Raw genomic sequence first — 16,121 nt, 5'->3', positions numbered from 1 at the left:
AAAAGAGTATTTTTATTAAAAGGGGAAAACTCTCTCTCTCTCTCTCTCTCTCTCTCTCTCTCTCTCTCTCTCTCTCTCTCTCTCTCTCTCTCTCTCTCTCTCTCTCTCTCTCGCGCACACACACACACACACACACACACGAGTTTGCTCACAAATGCACAAGATGCCTAGGAAAAGAAGGGGTGAAGGTGGAATAGATTTGAGGGATTTCAGGGTGATAATTACCTATCCGGAGAGTAGGGTAGTCCATGGAGGAAGAGCTTCAAATGCCCCGTGTTCTCGACCAAGAGAAGAGAGTCTTAGGGAGAGCAACCCAAAGGGAACAGCGCTTGGACCAAGAAAGCGTGCATGAATTGAATGGGGCTAGAGCCCTGGTTCTTATATGGCAAAACATGTCCTGAGGCTGGGGAGCCCCCTCAACCATTGGAACAAAGACCCTAAAGGTCAGTTCTTGGGAATTACAAAGGTTTGATTACTTTGATTACTTGCTGCTGGGGTGTGTAAAAGGAAATGCAAAGTCTCTCCTGCTGCCTGCTAATGAATTTCCCTGGAACTGAATTGACGAATTTAGATAGGGACGGCATCTTCCCAGGAACAAATTATAAGCTTATCAGTGCTAATTAATTGCTTCTCAATCTTGAGGCGGGGATTTCATCATGGAAGGAGGGTATCCGAATGTGCTAAGAGGGTGACTCAACAAGACCCTATGTTATCACAGCTCACACCCGCAGCTGAGAAGGCAGTAAATACAATCACTGTGGTCATTCTGCATTAGCATGAATGTCCTATTCATGCTTGATCTCCAATGCGGGACTCAGCAATTCTGGCTGGAATCCCCCCTGCTGCAAATCAGGCTGCATTGATCCAGGGGCCCTGTGAATTTTATATCACAGGCAACTATCAAACAGTTATTAAATATGGCAGAGGCCAGGGCCAACTACTTTACACCAGGAGCATCTTCACAACAGACTTTTCCCAGAAGCAAGCAAGCACTTTCTTATGAGGTGATTAGATGCATAGGTGAGCAGAGCAGAATAGATAATTTTGGTAGGCTCAGCTTCATATTCAGATGTGAGAAAAACAGCCCTTGTGGAAATTCCCTTTTCTAGACAATTGTTACAGTTACCACAGCATGGTCTTCCTTTGTGTCTCCCACTTACTTGAATTTGATCTTTGGGTGTTTCTCACTGTTACCTGACATCCCAACAACTCTTTAGAACTCACCTCAAATTTTTGTCTGCATCTGATTGATGCTGCTAATTTCATACCCATTAAAAAGGCACAAATCTCAAATACCCGTTAGGTTTCTATGTGATTCCAGAGTTTCCTGTGTTGGAGCATCTTTAAAATCTGCATAGCAAGGCACTTCAGTGGTAATTTAACATCAAGGGTCCCTGTTCAATGCAAAAGGTTGTATTGTTCTTTTACAGGTTTATAACTTTGCCTGTAGGAGCCCTAAGGAAGCAGAGAAGGGGCTCTGATGCCGCTGGAGAGGATACAATAGACTGGAAAGCATATTGCATTTAAAATATTTGAGTTTGCTTCTCTGTTTGTATAGTTTGCTTCCGGGAACAGGCATTTCAGTTCAACTAAAAAATCCCTGGACCTCATGAACTTATTAGCATGCACGTATTCTTAGCTTTCAGTTTTCCAGTAAAGCCTTGTGCCGTCCTACATGAATACGAAGGCAACAGAACTAAGTGCTTAAGAAAAGTGCATCAATGAATAGTGTAGCAGTGCAAGGAGATTTCTGCTACCTACCTACCTACATTCCTGCATTCACATACATGAAAACATTTTGCTTGCACATATATACTTTATTATAACGTAAGCTTTCGAGAACCACAGCTCTCTTTGTTAGATGCATCCATCTGACCAAGAGAGCTGTGGTTCTCAAAAGCTTATGCTACAATAAAGTTGATTAGTCTGAAAGGTGTTACTGGAACTCTTTACTATTTTGCAACTACAGACTAACACGGCTAACTCCTTTGGACATATATACTTGTTGTTGTTACAGAATTCTCATTCCTGATTTTACCCTATGATTTGTTTTTATTTATTTATTAACTTCATTTATAACCTGCATTTCTCCCCAACAGTGAGCCCCATGGTACAGAGTGGTAAGCTGCAGTACTGCAGCCCAAGCTCTGCTCATGACCTGAGTTTGATCCTGGTGGAAGCTGGGTCAAGTAGCCGGCTCAAGGTTGATTCAGCCTTCCATCCTTTTTGAGATCAGTAAAATGAGTACCCCAGTTTCCTGGGGGTAAAGTGTAGATGACTGGGGAAGGCAATGGCAAACCATCCCGTAACAAGTCTGTCAAAAAAACATCATGATGTCGACGTCCCCCCATGGGTCAGTAATGACTCGGTGCTTGCACAGGGGACTCAGACCCCAATGGGAGACTCAGAAAAGCTTGCATTGTTCTCCTTCCCTCCATTTTATCCTCACAACAATTCTGTGAGATTGGGTTAGGCAGAGAGCATGTGACTGGCTCAAGGTCACCCAGCAAGGTTCCGTAGCAGAGTGGGGATTTGAACCTGGGTTGTGCAGAATGACACTTTAACAATGGCACCACACTGAGTCTTGTTCTGTCCAGTTCTGTAGCAGGCATTGCTGATTCTGTTTGCATCTGTCACCTTAATTGCTACTTTCCCTAGATATCTGGACACCATAGAACAGGCTCTCGCTGCTGGTGAAGTTGTTCTCATTGAAAACTTGGAAGAATCTGTTGACCCAGTCCTAGGTCCATTGCTTGGTCGAGAGACCATCAAAAAAGGAAGGTAAGCTGGTGGTGGCTTCTCTTCTAAGGCTACCAACCTCTGGATGATGATTCAATGTATGGTAGCATCCTGCTAACCTTCCCTTTATCTGTGTGTGTCCACTTGCGTGTGAACTTCCTAAGATCTTAAGGACCGCAGGGGAGGCTTTGCTTCAAGTTTTACCTTGGGAAAATGAAGCCTCGTAGCGTTCCTCAGTAACGGCGGTTGAACAGCTAAGAAGATCTAGCAGGATATCTTGTTTAGTTTTGAGTAATTTGTTAATATTTCTTTTATGTAAGCAAGCTTTTTATGTTGTTGTCATGAGTGCATTCTAGATACATATGCTGTTGTTTTTGTAATATATGATAAAGCATTAGAATACTACAAGTGGGGGAACTGCAAGGACTTGCCAGGAGTAGGGTTGCTAGCAGCCAGTGGGAATCTGGGGTGGGTGGGGGACATGGGGGTTGCTATCAGCAGTGGCATGACATCAGTTCTTGGGGGAACCTGGAAGTGATGTCACATGTCTAGGAGTAGAGCGAACTGACATAACTGCCTAGTTTCCATGGAAGTGATGTCATGCTGTCATCAACAGTGTTTTTTGTCCATTATTTTTCTCCTACCAGCTGCAGGAGCATTGGCAAGAAACGGGAATTGGGGTGGGAGATCCTCTGCTCTGGTGGGAAACTGGTAGCCCTGGCAGGGGGTGTATAATTTTCTCCTGTATCTTCTCTCCCACTATTTTCTCTTTCCTGTCTCCTGGCAGCCACCCATATCCTTTCCCCTTTCCCTGCTTCCTTCCTTCCTACTCACCAGCCAATCTACCTTTTATCTACTTTCCATCTTCAACTATATTTATTTATGTCATTTAAAGCCTGCCTTTCTCCAGAATGGGGACCCAAAGCTGCTCTCGTCATTCTCCTGTCCTTCATTTTATCCTAACAACAGCCTGGGTAGGTAGGTTAGGTGTGGAGAAGCCCAGTTAACCCCAAGAGGCTTCCACTGCAGAGCGGGAATTTGAACCTGGGTCTCCCACTGCACCATAGTGGCTTTGATGTAGCGTTCCCAACTTGCACATGGGAAATACCTGGAGATTTGAGGGTGGAGTAGAGATCTCAGGTATCTGCCAGTTTATCTTGTTGCCACCCAGAGATCGCCCACCACCGGCAGGCATCCCAGGAACACATACAGCATGTGCGCTTCTAGCAGATGCGACGGAAGTAACGTCATTGCACCAGCCTCTGGAGTGCTCCTGAGCTTTGTTTGAGGTTGACTTTGGCCTCAAAGGGGCTGATTCTCAAAGAATCAGCCTTGTGCAGAGTGCAGGAGCACTCCTGTAGCCAGCGTGACCGTGTCACCTCTGAAAGTGACATCATCATATCAGTGCTGGGAGCACAAGCACACTTTGCGGAAGCAACTAGAAGAGTCCTGGTAAGTACCGGATCCCCTTACCCCTTGCTGGGAGTCTATAAGGACCTTGGAACCCTAGGTTGGGGCCTGGAACGGGTGGGGTTTGGGGAGAGACCTCCGTGAGGGTATATTGCCATGGAGTCCACCCTCCAAAGCAGCCATTTTCTCCAGGGGAGCTGATCTCTGTTGGCTGGAGATCAGTTGCAATTCCAGGAGATCTCCAGCTCCCATCTGGAGGCTGGCAAACCTACTTTGATGCAGTGGTTGCTGTTAGAAGTGAGCAGCTGGGCCTGCCAGTGGTTGCTACTGGGCCTGTCCCAAATTAGTACCCTCTTAAAAACCAAAATGGGCCTGCCTTTTACTGACAGAAATCAAGACTTGAGGGCCATTATAGCAGACATTCCTTTATTAAATGTACGGGTGCTGCTTCTGTTATTTCTATTATTTTGGAGGGTTTTAACCCTCAATGTATCCCCCCCCTTTCAGATTTTTCTTCAAACCTAGAGCTTTTCTCAGGTTTGTAGAAAGATCTGGCTTGTCTGATCTTGGCTCAAATTTCTGCATTTGAGTATCCCTAGATGGGGCCACTTGAGAATTAGATATATTGATTTTAATGTTTACTAATTTAAAGCTATGTGCCGTGCTTATTAGTAAAGGCAATTTAATAACTGTTGTTTTAAAAACAAAAAATACATCAGGATCCTGATGTATTTTGTTTTAGTCCTAATTGATAATGAATGGCATTTGAAGTACAGGGAAAACCACTTTATAGAAGGAACAAATTTACAGTATCTTATGAAAGTAATGAAAACGCACCCATTTACTAAACTTCCTCAGAAATAATTATACATGAGACATTCTGTTATCCAGATCCTTTCACCTCTACACATTTCAACTTTCCTTCCTCAGATTCCTTCCTGCCACTTCCAGTTAGGGTTGCCACCATGAGGCTGGTAACTGGTGGAAGAGTCACTGTCAGGGGGCAGGGGACTCACCAGTGACTTAGTCATATCACCCGCATTGCAATGACACCACTGTTAGTGACATCATTGTGTCACTGACGACTGTCTAGCATTTGGCCCTGAACTCTATGGTTTAACCTTAAGAGTTCTGTCTGAATGCTAGAGCATCTTTGATGATGCTCATCTGCTCCCCCCCCTCATTTTTCTCTTGCCAACTGAGCAATGGCAGCAAGGACTATTAGGGGATGGAAGGTCTCCCAGTGGCAGCAGGAACCTGGCAACCCTTCTTAATTAATTAATTAATTAATTAATTAATTAATTAAATTTATAATCAATTAATTAAATTTATAATCCACTCTCCTCACAAACTGGCTCAGAACAGGTAACAACAATAAAAAACACATTAAAATCCATTTAAAATATATTAATTACATTAATGTAATATATTTATTACATTAACCATAAAAATCAGTGTAAGAGGCAGCAACTTTTAGCAGCCATACATATGCTGAGCTTTCTACTTTCTATTTGTCCTTTTCTGGGGACACTGTTGCTGGCTTGGAGACAAATGGTAACACCTACCCATTAATATGTGTGATGATGGTAGCCTTTCAGATGCCTGTCCAGGTAGAAGTCATTGTTGATGACAAATATGGTGTGTCTACATGTAAAGTGGCCCATGACAGGAGACACTGAGGTGTTTTCTCAAATAAAATAGAACTTTGTGTACTTGAAGTGTTAATTCTAAGATGTACAGAGTGTGCCTTACTTCATGCTATTGAATGCTATTCATTTCATTTCATAGTGGTGTCACAATCCTTTACTGGTGTAGCTTCAAAGCAATTTAACATTTTAGATGTCAAGAAGGCTATTGTAACAACGGTCGAGAATGATATTCTCCCTCAAGCTCATGTATATATAGACACAATGTTTGGAAATTTAATTAATTATTTTATGTTGACATGTGTGAGTAGTGCAATATTATCTATTGGTCTCGCATGTTTCATTCAGGTACATTAAAATTGGAGATAAAGAATGTGAATACAACCCCAGCTTCCGCCTAATACTTCATACAAAGCTAGCAAACCCCCATTACCAACCAGAAATGCAGGCACAGTGTACCCTTATCAACTTTACCGTGACTCAGGATGGCCTGGAAGACCAACTACTAGCAGCAGTTGTCAGTATGGAAAGGCCTGACCTAGAAGAGCTAAAGGTAAGATTCAGGGCCAAATGGTTGAACCTTCTGATTGGACCTTCCTATATTTCATCTGAATGCTCAGTCCCAAGATTAGGAATTTCTGGAATGGCTAAAGAAAATCCGCATCTTCAAGCTCAACCCATCTCATTAGTAACAGAACGAATTATCAAGGTTCACTGAAAGAAATCTTTGGTGCATTTTATTTCTGCTCTTGTTATTGGTAGGAAAAGTTGAGGCTGCCTGGAACCCATTTCAGGACACTTTTTATCTTGGCCGACTGAGAGTGATTCCGCACATGTTGGATAATGCACTTCCAATCCTCTTTATAGATCATTTGGAACGGATTTTGTTGTGTGCAGAACAAAAAATCCACCTCAAACGATTGATAAAGTGCATTGAAAGTGCATTATCCAACGTGTGCGGAATCAGCCTGAGTTATGTTTACAGTTCGATTTAAGTGGAAGCAGCCTTTCCTATCTGTTTAAGGCATGGATGCTCAGCATGTGACCCAGCAGAGCCATGCTTGTGTGGCCTACACCCTCTTCCTGTGTGGCTGGGGGAAGGATGCAACAGCATGGTGGCATTCTGCCCCATGGAAATATCTCACTGTATCTTTGGCTCTAGGATATATTAAGAACTTTCCTCTCCTTGGGAGGAAAGGACTCAGAATGGTGCCTCTCAGTTCTTTTAGCTGAGAGGCTGTATTCTTCCCCCCCCACTCCCAATTTCAGTTGGAATTCCCTGGGATGCAATGGAGAAATTCCCCATGGTGGAGTCAGAACTAGACATGCTCTCTGCCCAGAGAATAGCTGACAGGCAGTGTTCTTACTCCCTACATGGTCATGGGACAGAATGGAGCTAGCCAGATGATGTTACATAGCAGAACCAGGTGATATTAATGGGGACAAGGTCCCCAGACAAGGTCTATTATGGCATGAAAATGAAATCCTGCCCTCAAGTCTTAGTTGACTTACAGTGACCCCTGGTTGGGTTTTCATGGCAAGAGACTACCATTGCCTGCCTCTGCGACCCTGTTCTTCGAGCTAGTTAATGTGTTACTGTTGGCTCCTAGAAGTCACTTTCTGTAGACTTCCCTATGGCACGTGCTTCACTCCATGGCTTTTAATATATAGAGCAACTTAACCACATTAACTACATCCTTTGCTTGAAGAATTTCCCTGCGTTCAGCTATGAACGTAGATGTATGGAGAGGGCATGAAGATTCTTCACACAGAGATGGCAAACCGTGTATATGTATGGCTGCTGAGAGGAGCAGCTGTTTCAGGCAGCCTCCTCCTGGTAGCCATAACATATTGACCAGCCTCAAGGGTGCAATCCACAATTCAAATTGGCTTTAATTGTTGTGAATCATATGCTCAAATAGTCATGGATCACAGGCTTAATTCACTGCTGAATACATGTAATAGTAGAAGGTAATGAAAGGATTAGTTATCAGGTTTCTTGGAATAAAATGTTGTGCTACAAAAGCATCAGCTTTAACCCTTTCATATTCTCTGCATAATGGCTAAAATAATGGATAAATTATCACCCCCTCCCCAAATTTCACATATAGTCTGTGAATGAAACACCTCTTTGAACAGAAAATCTAGGGTGGAAAAAACTTGATGGACCTCCATTGTTGTTGGCTCTAACTACATATGTATCTGTTAACTGAAAATCTGCCAACATTATAAAAAATGTGTATCATTTTAAAAGTTTTTTTTAATTTTGCAAGTTATCTATAATCCTGGGACAAACTGTAATCTGCAACTGGTATTTATATAAATGTATGTGGTTTCATATGTGTGCTTTTATCAGGTGTAAGAAAGCATAATTAATTTGCAAACCTTCTGTTGAGGTGTAATCATGGGGATGGAAGAACAGTGCACTTGGAGAATTCAAGAGAAAGTAGAGTGGTCAATGTCTCTAAAGTCTGGGTTAATTCTAATAAACAAAATACTCAGAATTATTGAACACTTAGTAACAGGACAGGAGGCTCAGGTTTAACCTGTTAGCTTTTCGTGGGAGAAAAGCATAACCTCTGGGAAGTAGAATGTGAGCCAGTTGTACATTTGTCCTTACCATTCTTTCCACATTAAATGTTTAACTATTTCTACAACTTAATTTTTGTAAATAAATATTTGGCTATTCTGTTCCATCTCTGTGTTGTCTGTCAAGTTAACATAGCTGTGGGAAAAGAGGATTTCGAATCACCTCAGTATGAAGTACCACATCATCATAAGGATCAAAAGTAAATGCCATAACTGTGCTCATATACTGCTTTTCTAGACAGATTAGTGCCCCACTCAGACCAGTGAACAAGTCAGTGTTATTATTATCCCCACAATGCAGCTAGGGAGCTGGGGCTGAGGGAGTGGCTTTCTCAAGGCCACCTACTGAGCTCATGGCAGATTTGATCCTGCAGAGTCCTAATTTGCAGCTCAACCCCTTAGCTACTGTGCTACAGCAGGACAGGAGAGGCCAGAGTGTGGGGGGTAATAGGACAGCATTCAGTCCAGAGATCTTCCCTCAGCCCTCCCTCCTTCTCCTTACTCTATCACATCAGGGCTATGCCCCAAATAAAATGAGTGGCAACTCAAGCTGAGCAGTCACAACATGCAACAAAAGTGGTGACAACCAGGCACTAACCATCACACTCACCTGGCACTAGATCTTCTTGGCCTCCCTCTATGGTGGGAGGTCTCCTGCTGGCAGCCTTCTCTTTCTGCCATCTCTTGCTGCAGCAGTAGGAGAAAAATAATTTTTAAAAAGTGCTATGACATTTCTGGGGAAAACCCAGAAGTGATGTAGAGTAGCTCTAGGAATTACCAGGAAAAGCAATTCCTAGAGCCCAACTACATCACTTCCAGTGACAGTGATGTTGTACCCCGCCCCCCGCCCATCTTCCCACACCCAACCCTGTTGCCCTACCTGGCACCTACTGTAATATCTTTTAGGCACCAGGCCAAAATTTTTCTTGTTACTCGGGTTTTTAATCCAAGGTTTTTTAAGGAACTTATTTTATGGACTACTTCTGATCTGAGGTCTGTTTTATGCTATTTGTTTTATGCTGTTTTATGCTGTTTTATGCTATACTGTTTTATATTGTTTTATATTACTTGCTTGTTTTAATGACTTAGTTTTAGGGTTGCCAAACTCCAGGATGGGAAATTCCTGGAGATTTCGGGGTGGAGACTGAGGAGAGAGGGGAGGGACCTCAGTGGAGTATAATGCCATACAGTCTACCTTCCAAAGCAGCAATTTTCTCCAGGGGAACTGATCTCTGTAGTTAGTACAGCAGTTTTAATTCTGCAAGATCTTCGGGCAGGAGGTTGGCAAACCTACTTGTTTTGTTTTTTAAATATTCTTTATGATGATTTTATGGTGTTTTTACCAGTAAGTTGCTTCAAACAGCACTCTAGGGTGGTAGCATAACATTTCTTAATTAAATAGGATACCTTTTCCATTTCAATACTCCATTCTGGGAACTCTGAAATCCAATAAACTAGGGATGCAGACTACAAGACTCAAAGGAGGTTCCCGCCCCCCTATTTAGAAAATTACCATAACCTCAGAGAGAGATTGAAAAAATTGAGTTCTTCACGTATCCTTTTATATGGTTAACACTACAAAAAGCAACTTCCAAAGATGGTATGTTAAGTGCATGTCTTTGCTGGGCAAAAGAAACAAGTTGAACAAGCTGAAAGAACAGTCATTAGGCACAAGTTTCTGAATTGCTTGATAGCTAGGTGAGCAGCTTGATTCACAATTGCTTTTTAAGCTTACTCTGCTTTGTAATGCATATGTGATTTTGACCTGTGCCTGGGTTGCACTTGAAGTGGCAGCTGTACTCTCTGCTGCCTGGAGTCCTGAACTCTGATTCATTTGTCTTTTGCAGCTTCAGAAGCGAGACAGCACTTCTGGTTCAAACCTTGACCTGGTTCAAACCTTGCCTCAGCCATGAGCTCACTAGGTGGCCTTAGGCAAGTCAGCGTCTCTCAACCACAAAGAAAATATTGACCTATATGCAGAGTTACTGTAAAGTTTACTGGGGTCAGGGTTTTTTCATGGGGTATGCACTGGTAGGCATTACTCTGTGTGGAGTAATGGCACTTCTTGGGCATTCAGGACTTGGGCTGAGAAGGGAGATCATCATAAGTACCAGCACCAAAGCACTGACTGAGTTTTAAATACCGACACACACACACACACACACACACAAATATTACAAGTTATATCCATTATATATGTTTGTGTGTGCCTCAGTAGGCTGCAGTTTGCTGTTCCTTTTCTCAGTACAAAGGAAAGAATATCTAGCAGGTGAGTATTTAAGAGAAAGAAGATGGAGGCTATGTATGTATGTATGTATGTATTTATTGGTATTCTGTACTTCAACTCTTTGCAGTCTGATCTCACAAAGCAGCAGAATGGATTCAAAATAACTTTGAAAACTTTAGAGGACAACTTGCTGTCCCGCCTCTCCTCTGCCTCGGGGAACTTCCTGGGAGACACAGCCTTAGTAGAGAATCTGGAAGTCACCAAGCAGACAGCTGCAGAAATTGAAGAAAAGGTGGGACTGGTAGTGGGACTGATGGAGGGACTGGTGGTGGTGATGGGGAAGTACATATTGAGTGGATTTGGTTTTGAAAATGTATCCTTTTTCTGAAGTTTGGACATTATAAATTGCTGGAGAGCCACATCTTCTTTTATTTCAGCCAGCTCTGAACAGCCTTTTTCACTGTGTGTATTAAATGGGCAATTTAAGGCAAAGTACAAATAGCAGTTCTGGATGTAAAGATCATAAAGCTTCAGCACTATAACAAGATGCTTTAAACTGTTCCAGTTTAAAACTCAGGCTTTTTTATATTTAACTTCAGTTAATTCAGCATGCATTACATTTACTAAATTAAACTAGAATTTTAACAGAGGCTGCATGACAGGATATGCTGAAATTTATGTGGGACAAATTAAATTGGCAGGAATTCAACAGTTTGGTACTAATGCTGCTCCTTTGGGTAAAAATTGGCTTTTAAAACCATCCGCCTTGAAAATCTTCTGACATATATAATTTCCCTTGCAAATATTGGCTGCATTTTTTGTATGCAAGAAATGTTGTATGGCAATGTTGTATGCACTGCCAAGCTGTGTATCTTTATACGCTACTATGGTTTGCCAAGCTGCTTTTCCCTTGAGAGCTGTCAGCCATGTTGGCTGTAAGGGATGATGCACAGGTTCTTATAGTACTTGTCCGGGGACTGTTTGTCACATAACTTTGCAAGATAGCCCAGCATATATCTGTGCCTTCAAATGTCAAAATCAACTCAGAAACTTCAGTAAGTGCAGAATGCTACGGCTTGGTTATCGGTAACTAGGTGGTGCATATTACACCCATTCTGCATTCACGCCATTAATTACCAGGTTCAGTTCAAGATACTGGCCATTACATGCAGCCTTGAACTCTCATATCTGCAGAACTGCCTCACCTTCTATGCACCACCACAACAACTTTGCTCATCCGAGCAGGACTTTCTACAGATGCCACCCTGCAGATGGGCAAGATCAACAACTGCCTGTAGGTGTGCATTCTCTGTAGCAGTTCCCACCCTGTGGAATTGCCCACCTCAGAAGGTTGGGAAGGTTCCCACATGTTTGCTTTCTGCAAACTCTGTTAAAGCACAACTGTTCAAGAGGGCATTTTTATAAATGAAATAGGACTGTTTTATAGCAGAATGATTAAGGGAGACATTTCAGTAGAGGGAACAGGACTGTGAACTATGCTACTAATCTATGTTATCTGTTGCTGTGTGTTTTTGCCTTACTTTCACTGCCTTATATTTCTGCTTATGGAATGCCATTTCTTGCACTGTTTATTTAGCATGACATCTTTAATGCTTATGCCTTGTTTCACATTTCTGCAGTCCTACTCCTATTACACTATTTATTAGATATCTCCTTATCCTATTGATTGTATTGGTGTAATCCTCCTTGAGTCTCTGTGAAACAGGAGGACTATATAAATAAATAAATAAATAAATTTATAAATAAAAAGTATAATACAGGTGTTTATTTCTGAGAGAAAAACAAGACAAGATATTGCTGCTAATCTTGTGTCTTCCCCATTCACATGTGAAGCAGGGGCTGGGGGAGGGTTACCAACTCCAGCTTTGGAAATTCTTGGAGATTTCAAGGCAGTGCTAGGGGAAGGCAGCTTTTGGAGAGTGGCAGCCAAGGTGTAATTCCATAGAGTCCACCCTCCAAAACTACCATTTCCTCCAGGAGGACAGATCTCCATAGTTGTGAGATCATTAGTAGCTCCAGGGCACACCTGGAGGTAGCCCTAAGCTGGGGCCAGGAACTTTTCCTTGCCTCAAGTGTCTCATTTTCCCAAAGTTGTTTGGCCCAGACATACATCTCAGTTTCCAGCTTGAAGAAAAGTGCCTGGAACAGCAGACTTGAAAGGGTACAAGAGACAGAAAGGGGAAGGATTAACTCCCCTTTCCTGTGTGCTTCTCTGGCTGTCCACCCTATTTTATCTGTAAAGGGGGAAGAGGCGTGGAAAGAAACATGCCACTTGCTGCTATTACATGTACTTTAGTCCCAGCATAAGGGGAGTTTTGCAGAAGACGTTTTTTTGATGACCAGGTGGGAGGTGAGATGACTCTTGAACATCTACCCTCTGCCCCTGCAATGCTTGGAGGAGTCATGCGTGACACATTACACAGAGTTTATCTAAAGTAAATCAGTCAGCTGAGGTTGTGCCATACACAAGCAAACACAGAAAATCTGCATAAACAAAACCAGCTCTCTCATATTGTCATAGTTGGTTTTGCCTTTATTTTCTTCAGGTCCAGGAGTCCAAGGTGACAGAAACAAAGATTAATGAGGCAAGAGAGCATTACCGTCCTGCAGCAGCCAGGGCTTCCCTGCTGTACTTCATCATGAATGACCTCAATTCCATCCATCCCATGTACCAGTTTTCCCTGAAGGTATAGCATTCATGTTTTTTGGGGGTGTGTGGAGGGGGCAGAGGGGCTGTCTCATGAATTCCACAGGCTGTTTTAAATTGTGCTAAATCTTAAATAAAAATATCAGTTGGTCTCACGGTTGTAGTAGAGCCCCCTTCCTTTTCAACTACAGTGATGGATTCCTCTAATCACTCTACTTTTTCCTTATTCTAAGTAGTAGCTTTTTCACTGAAGTATGGCCTCAAATTACATAGACCCTCTGAGGCAATTAGAGCCACTTTGTGGAAGCACCTGCAAGCATTTTTTAAAAGTGGGGAAAGAAAGAGGTTGAACCAATATTTTATGCCTCTAGGTTAGCTTTTGTAAGCAGCCATTAAGACACAGTTTCTTCCCCAAGAAATTTAAATGTCAAAAAAATCAGAAAGATTGTTAGCGACAGATACCCAGTATAAGGAGACTTGGGCAGTATCTTTCCGCTCGGTGTTCAGAAGGTGTAGTTCTCCTGGATTTCTGTACCTGGAGAGATCATATCTGCAGTTGTGGGACCCACATTGAAGAACAGGTGGTAAGGATGGGAGCTGGAGCAGGGAGGGGCAAGGGGCTGAAATTTCTCCTCCTTCCTGCTTTGCACATACAGTTCCCCTAAGGGGGAGTCATCGATTTAATCTCCTTGTTCCTTTTCACTCCACTCCACTCACTGTGGGCTCCACTCCAGCCCACAGATCGTGACAGCTGTTCCTTTGCATGGGTATTGTGACACCAAGAGTGGTCATTTCATGGGGTCAGAGGTAGCTGCAACAATGGAGGGGGACTTGGGAAAACTCTGTGTCCACATGGATGGTAGAATACTGTCCACTGTATTGCACTGGGATGGATTGACCATTATGGCCACTGAGCCCATCCCCTCCTCCAAGGCCACTCCAGCCCAAGGAGAGGGTACAAGCCAGAGGAAAGAGGGCACACCACTGCAAGAAATGTGCCTGCTCAGCTCAGCCTCACTTGGCCTGACTTTGCTGTGGCAAGGGATCGGCAAGGGATGGGATGGGCCCGCCATGTTCCCCCCTGGTGTTGCTTGGTGAGAGACAGGAAAGCTCAGCCTCACCTCACCTGGTGAGGAATGGGATTGCCTGGCCTCCCAGCTTGGTCAGCCACCTCCTGAACAGGAGCTCCAGTCAGTGATGATGCAAGTGATGAAGATGCAAGACTGGCCAGTACCACAGGCTGAAAAGAGGAGATGACTTTCTGAGAGCTTGTGGGGCCCTGCCATGACCATTATCCACAGCCTAATAATAATCAGTTCTCAATATACAAGAATGCTTAGACACTTTGGAACAGACCTTTGGGAGTGTGGAGGGTGCTGAGGGCTTACTGTGGAGATTTAAGACCACCATGCAAAGAGAGGGAGAGAAGCTATCTACATATTTGCAATGGCTAGAGAAAATATTGCAGCAAGTGGTGCAAAAGGGCAGTATGACCCTCGAGCAAATGAATCATGATAGAATTGCTCAACTCCTCAAGGGGACTCTCTATGATGATTTTTTCCTAGTGAATATCCATCTGCAAGACCAACAGAAAAGCCCACCAAATTTTTCTCAACTGATGAGAATGATCTGAGAAGAGGAAGAAAAACAGGTGACTAAAGAAGCTTGCAGGAGACAGCCCCTGCAAGGGGCCAAGTCAAAACAGGCCTCAGCTGTGACGCTTATAGATAGTGTGAGTGAGTCATCTCCTTTGAACTGCAAACCTGTAACAGTGCTCCAAGGCCTGATCATCCTCAGGAACCCGAGGATATTCCAAAACAGCAACCAGCAGCAAGTTACCAGGGGACCAACAACTGCAAGCTCAATAGTGCAGCAAAGAAGATCCAGACAATTCATCTTCTGCTACAAGTGTGGGCAAGATGGCCATATATCTCTTACCTACAGGGGTCCTGAAAACCCCTCCCTTGTGTTGCAGAAAACCTATGCTGCCTGGGACCACCAGGGAAATGAAAGGCTTGATGAAGGGGCCACCCAAGCCTGAGAAATTTTGTGGCCCCAAGACTAAAGACTAAAGGCAAAATGGGCACAGGATCTGAGTCAAACTGTCAAAATTTCCCCATTGGCTTAGTGGGTCCCCGGACAGAGGTTCCAGTTAAGACTGAAAACAATGAATGTATGGCAGTTCTAGACAGTGGCTCTCAGGCAACCATTATTTTCAAATTTTTCTATGACAAGGTGGCACACCACATACCCATTTGGTCCTTGGATGGTTTAGACCTCTGGGGGCTCAGCAACTCAAGTTACCCCTATCTTGGTTATGTTGTCCTTAAGCTGGAGTTCCCAGGAGTTGTAGGAACAAAGGAAGAGTTGTCTACCATAGCATTAATCAGTCCTGATAGTGGGCTAGCAATGCCACCAATAGTAATGATCCAGAGGAGTTAGCCGTGTTAGTCTGTAGTAGCAAAATCGAAAAGAGTCCAGTAGCACCTTTAAGACTAACCAACTTTACTGTAGCATAAGCTTTTGAGAACCACAGTTCTCTTCGTCAGATGCGATTGGAACTATTTCTCTCCTCTCCAGGGTAGTGGCTAAGTATTATCAACAGCAGGCTGGAGATAGCTTTCCGGTCATGTTGAAGGTGCATTCTTTATGTGCTGCAGTCTATCGGCAACTCACTTAGATTAAGGCAGAAAGTGAACAGCCTATAGGCGCCTTGAAACCTATGGGAAAGAATTCTGTTGTGATACATGCAGGTGTGGAACAGGAAATTCAGGTGGTTGCCTCAGTCCCAGGGACAGTCAGAGGAACTGTCTTACTAGAACAGCCCCAAGAACCAAGATTG

General features: G+C 43.3%; 1 protein-coding gene across 1 annotated transcript in view; it reads left to right on the top strand.

The window, feature by feature from the left end:
* Positions 1-16,121, top strand: part of LOC129327573 (dynein axonemal heavy chain 9-like) — a 262,554-nt gene that overhangs the window by 178,444 nt on the left and 67,989 nt on the right. Inside the window, exons 54-57 of the mRNA XM_054976327.1 lie at positions 2,659-2,781; positions 6,144-6,348; positions 10,739-10,903; positions 13,179-13,319. Of these exons, the coding sequence (XP_054832302.1) occupies positions 2,659-2,781; positions 6,144-6,348; positions 10,739-10,903; positions 13,179-13,319 (634 nt within the window). The remainder of the gene's footprint in view (positions 1-2,658; positions 2,782-6,143; positions 6,349-10,738; positions 10,904-13,178; positions 13,320-16,121) is intronic.

Source organism: Eublepharis macularius, chromosome 4 (assembly GCF_028583425.1).
Source record: "Eublepharis macularius isolate TG4126 chromosome 4, MPM_Emac_v1.0, whole genome shotgun sequence".
In the NCBI taxonomy this organism is placed as follows: Eukaryota; Metazoa; Chordata; class Lepidosauria; order Squamata; family Eublepharidae; genus Eublepharis; species Eublepharis macularius.
This window is presented reverse-complemented; position numbering and strand designations above follow the sequence as displayed.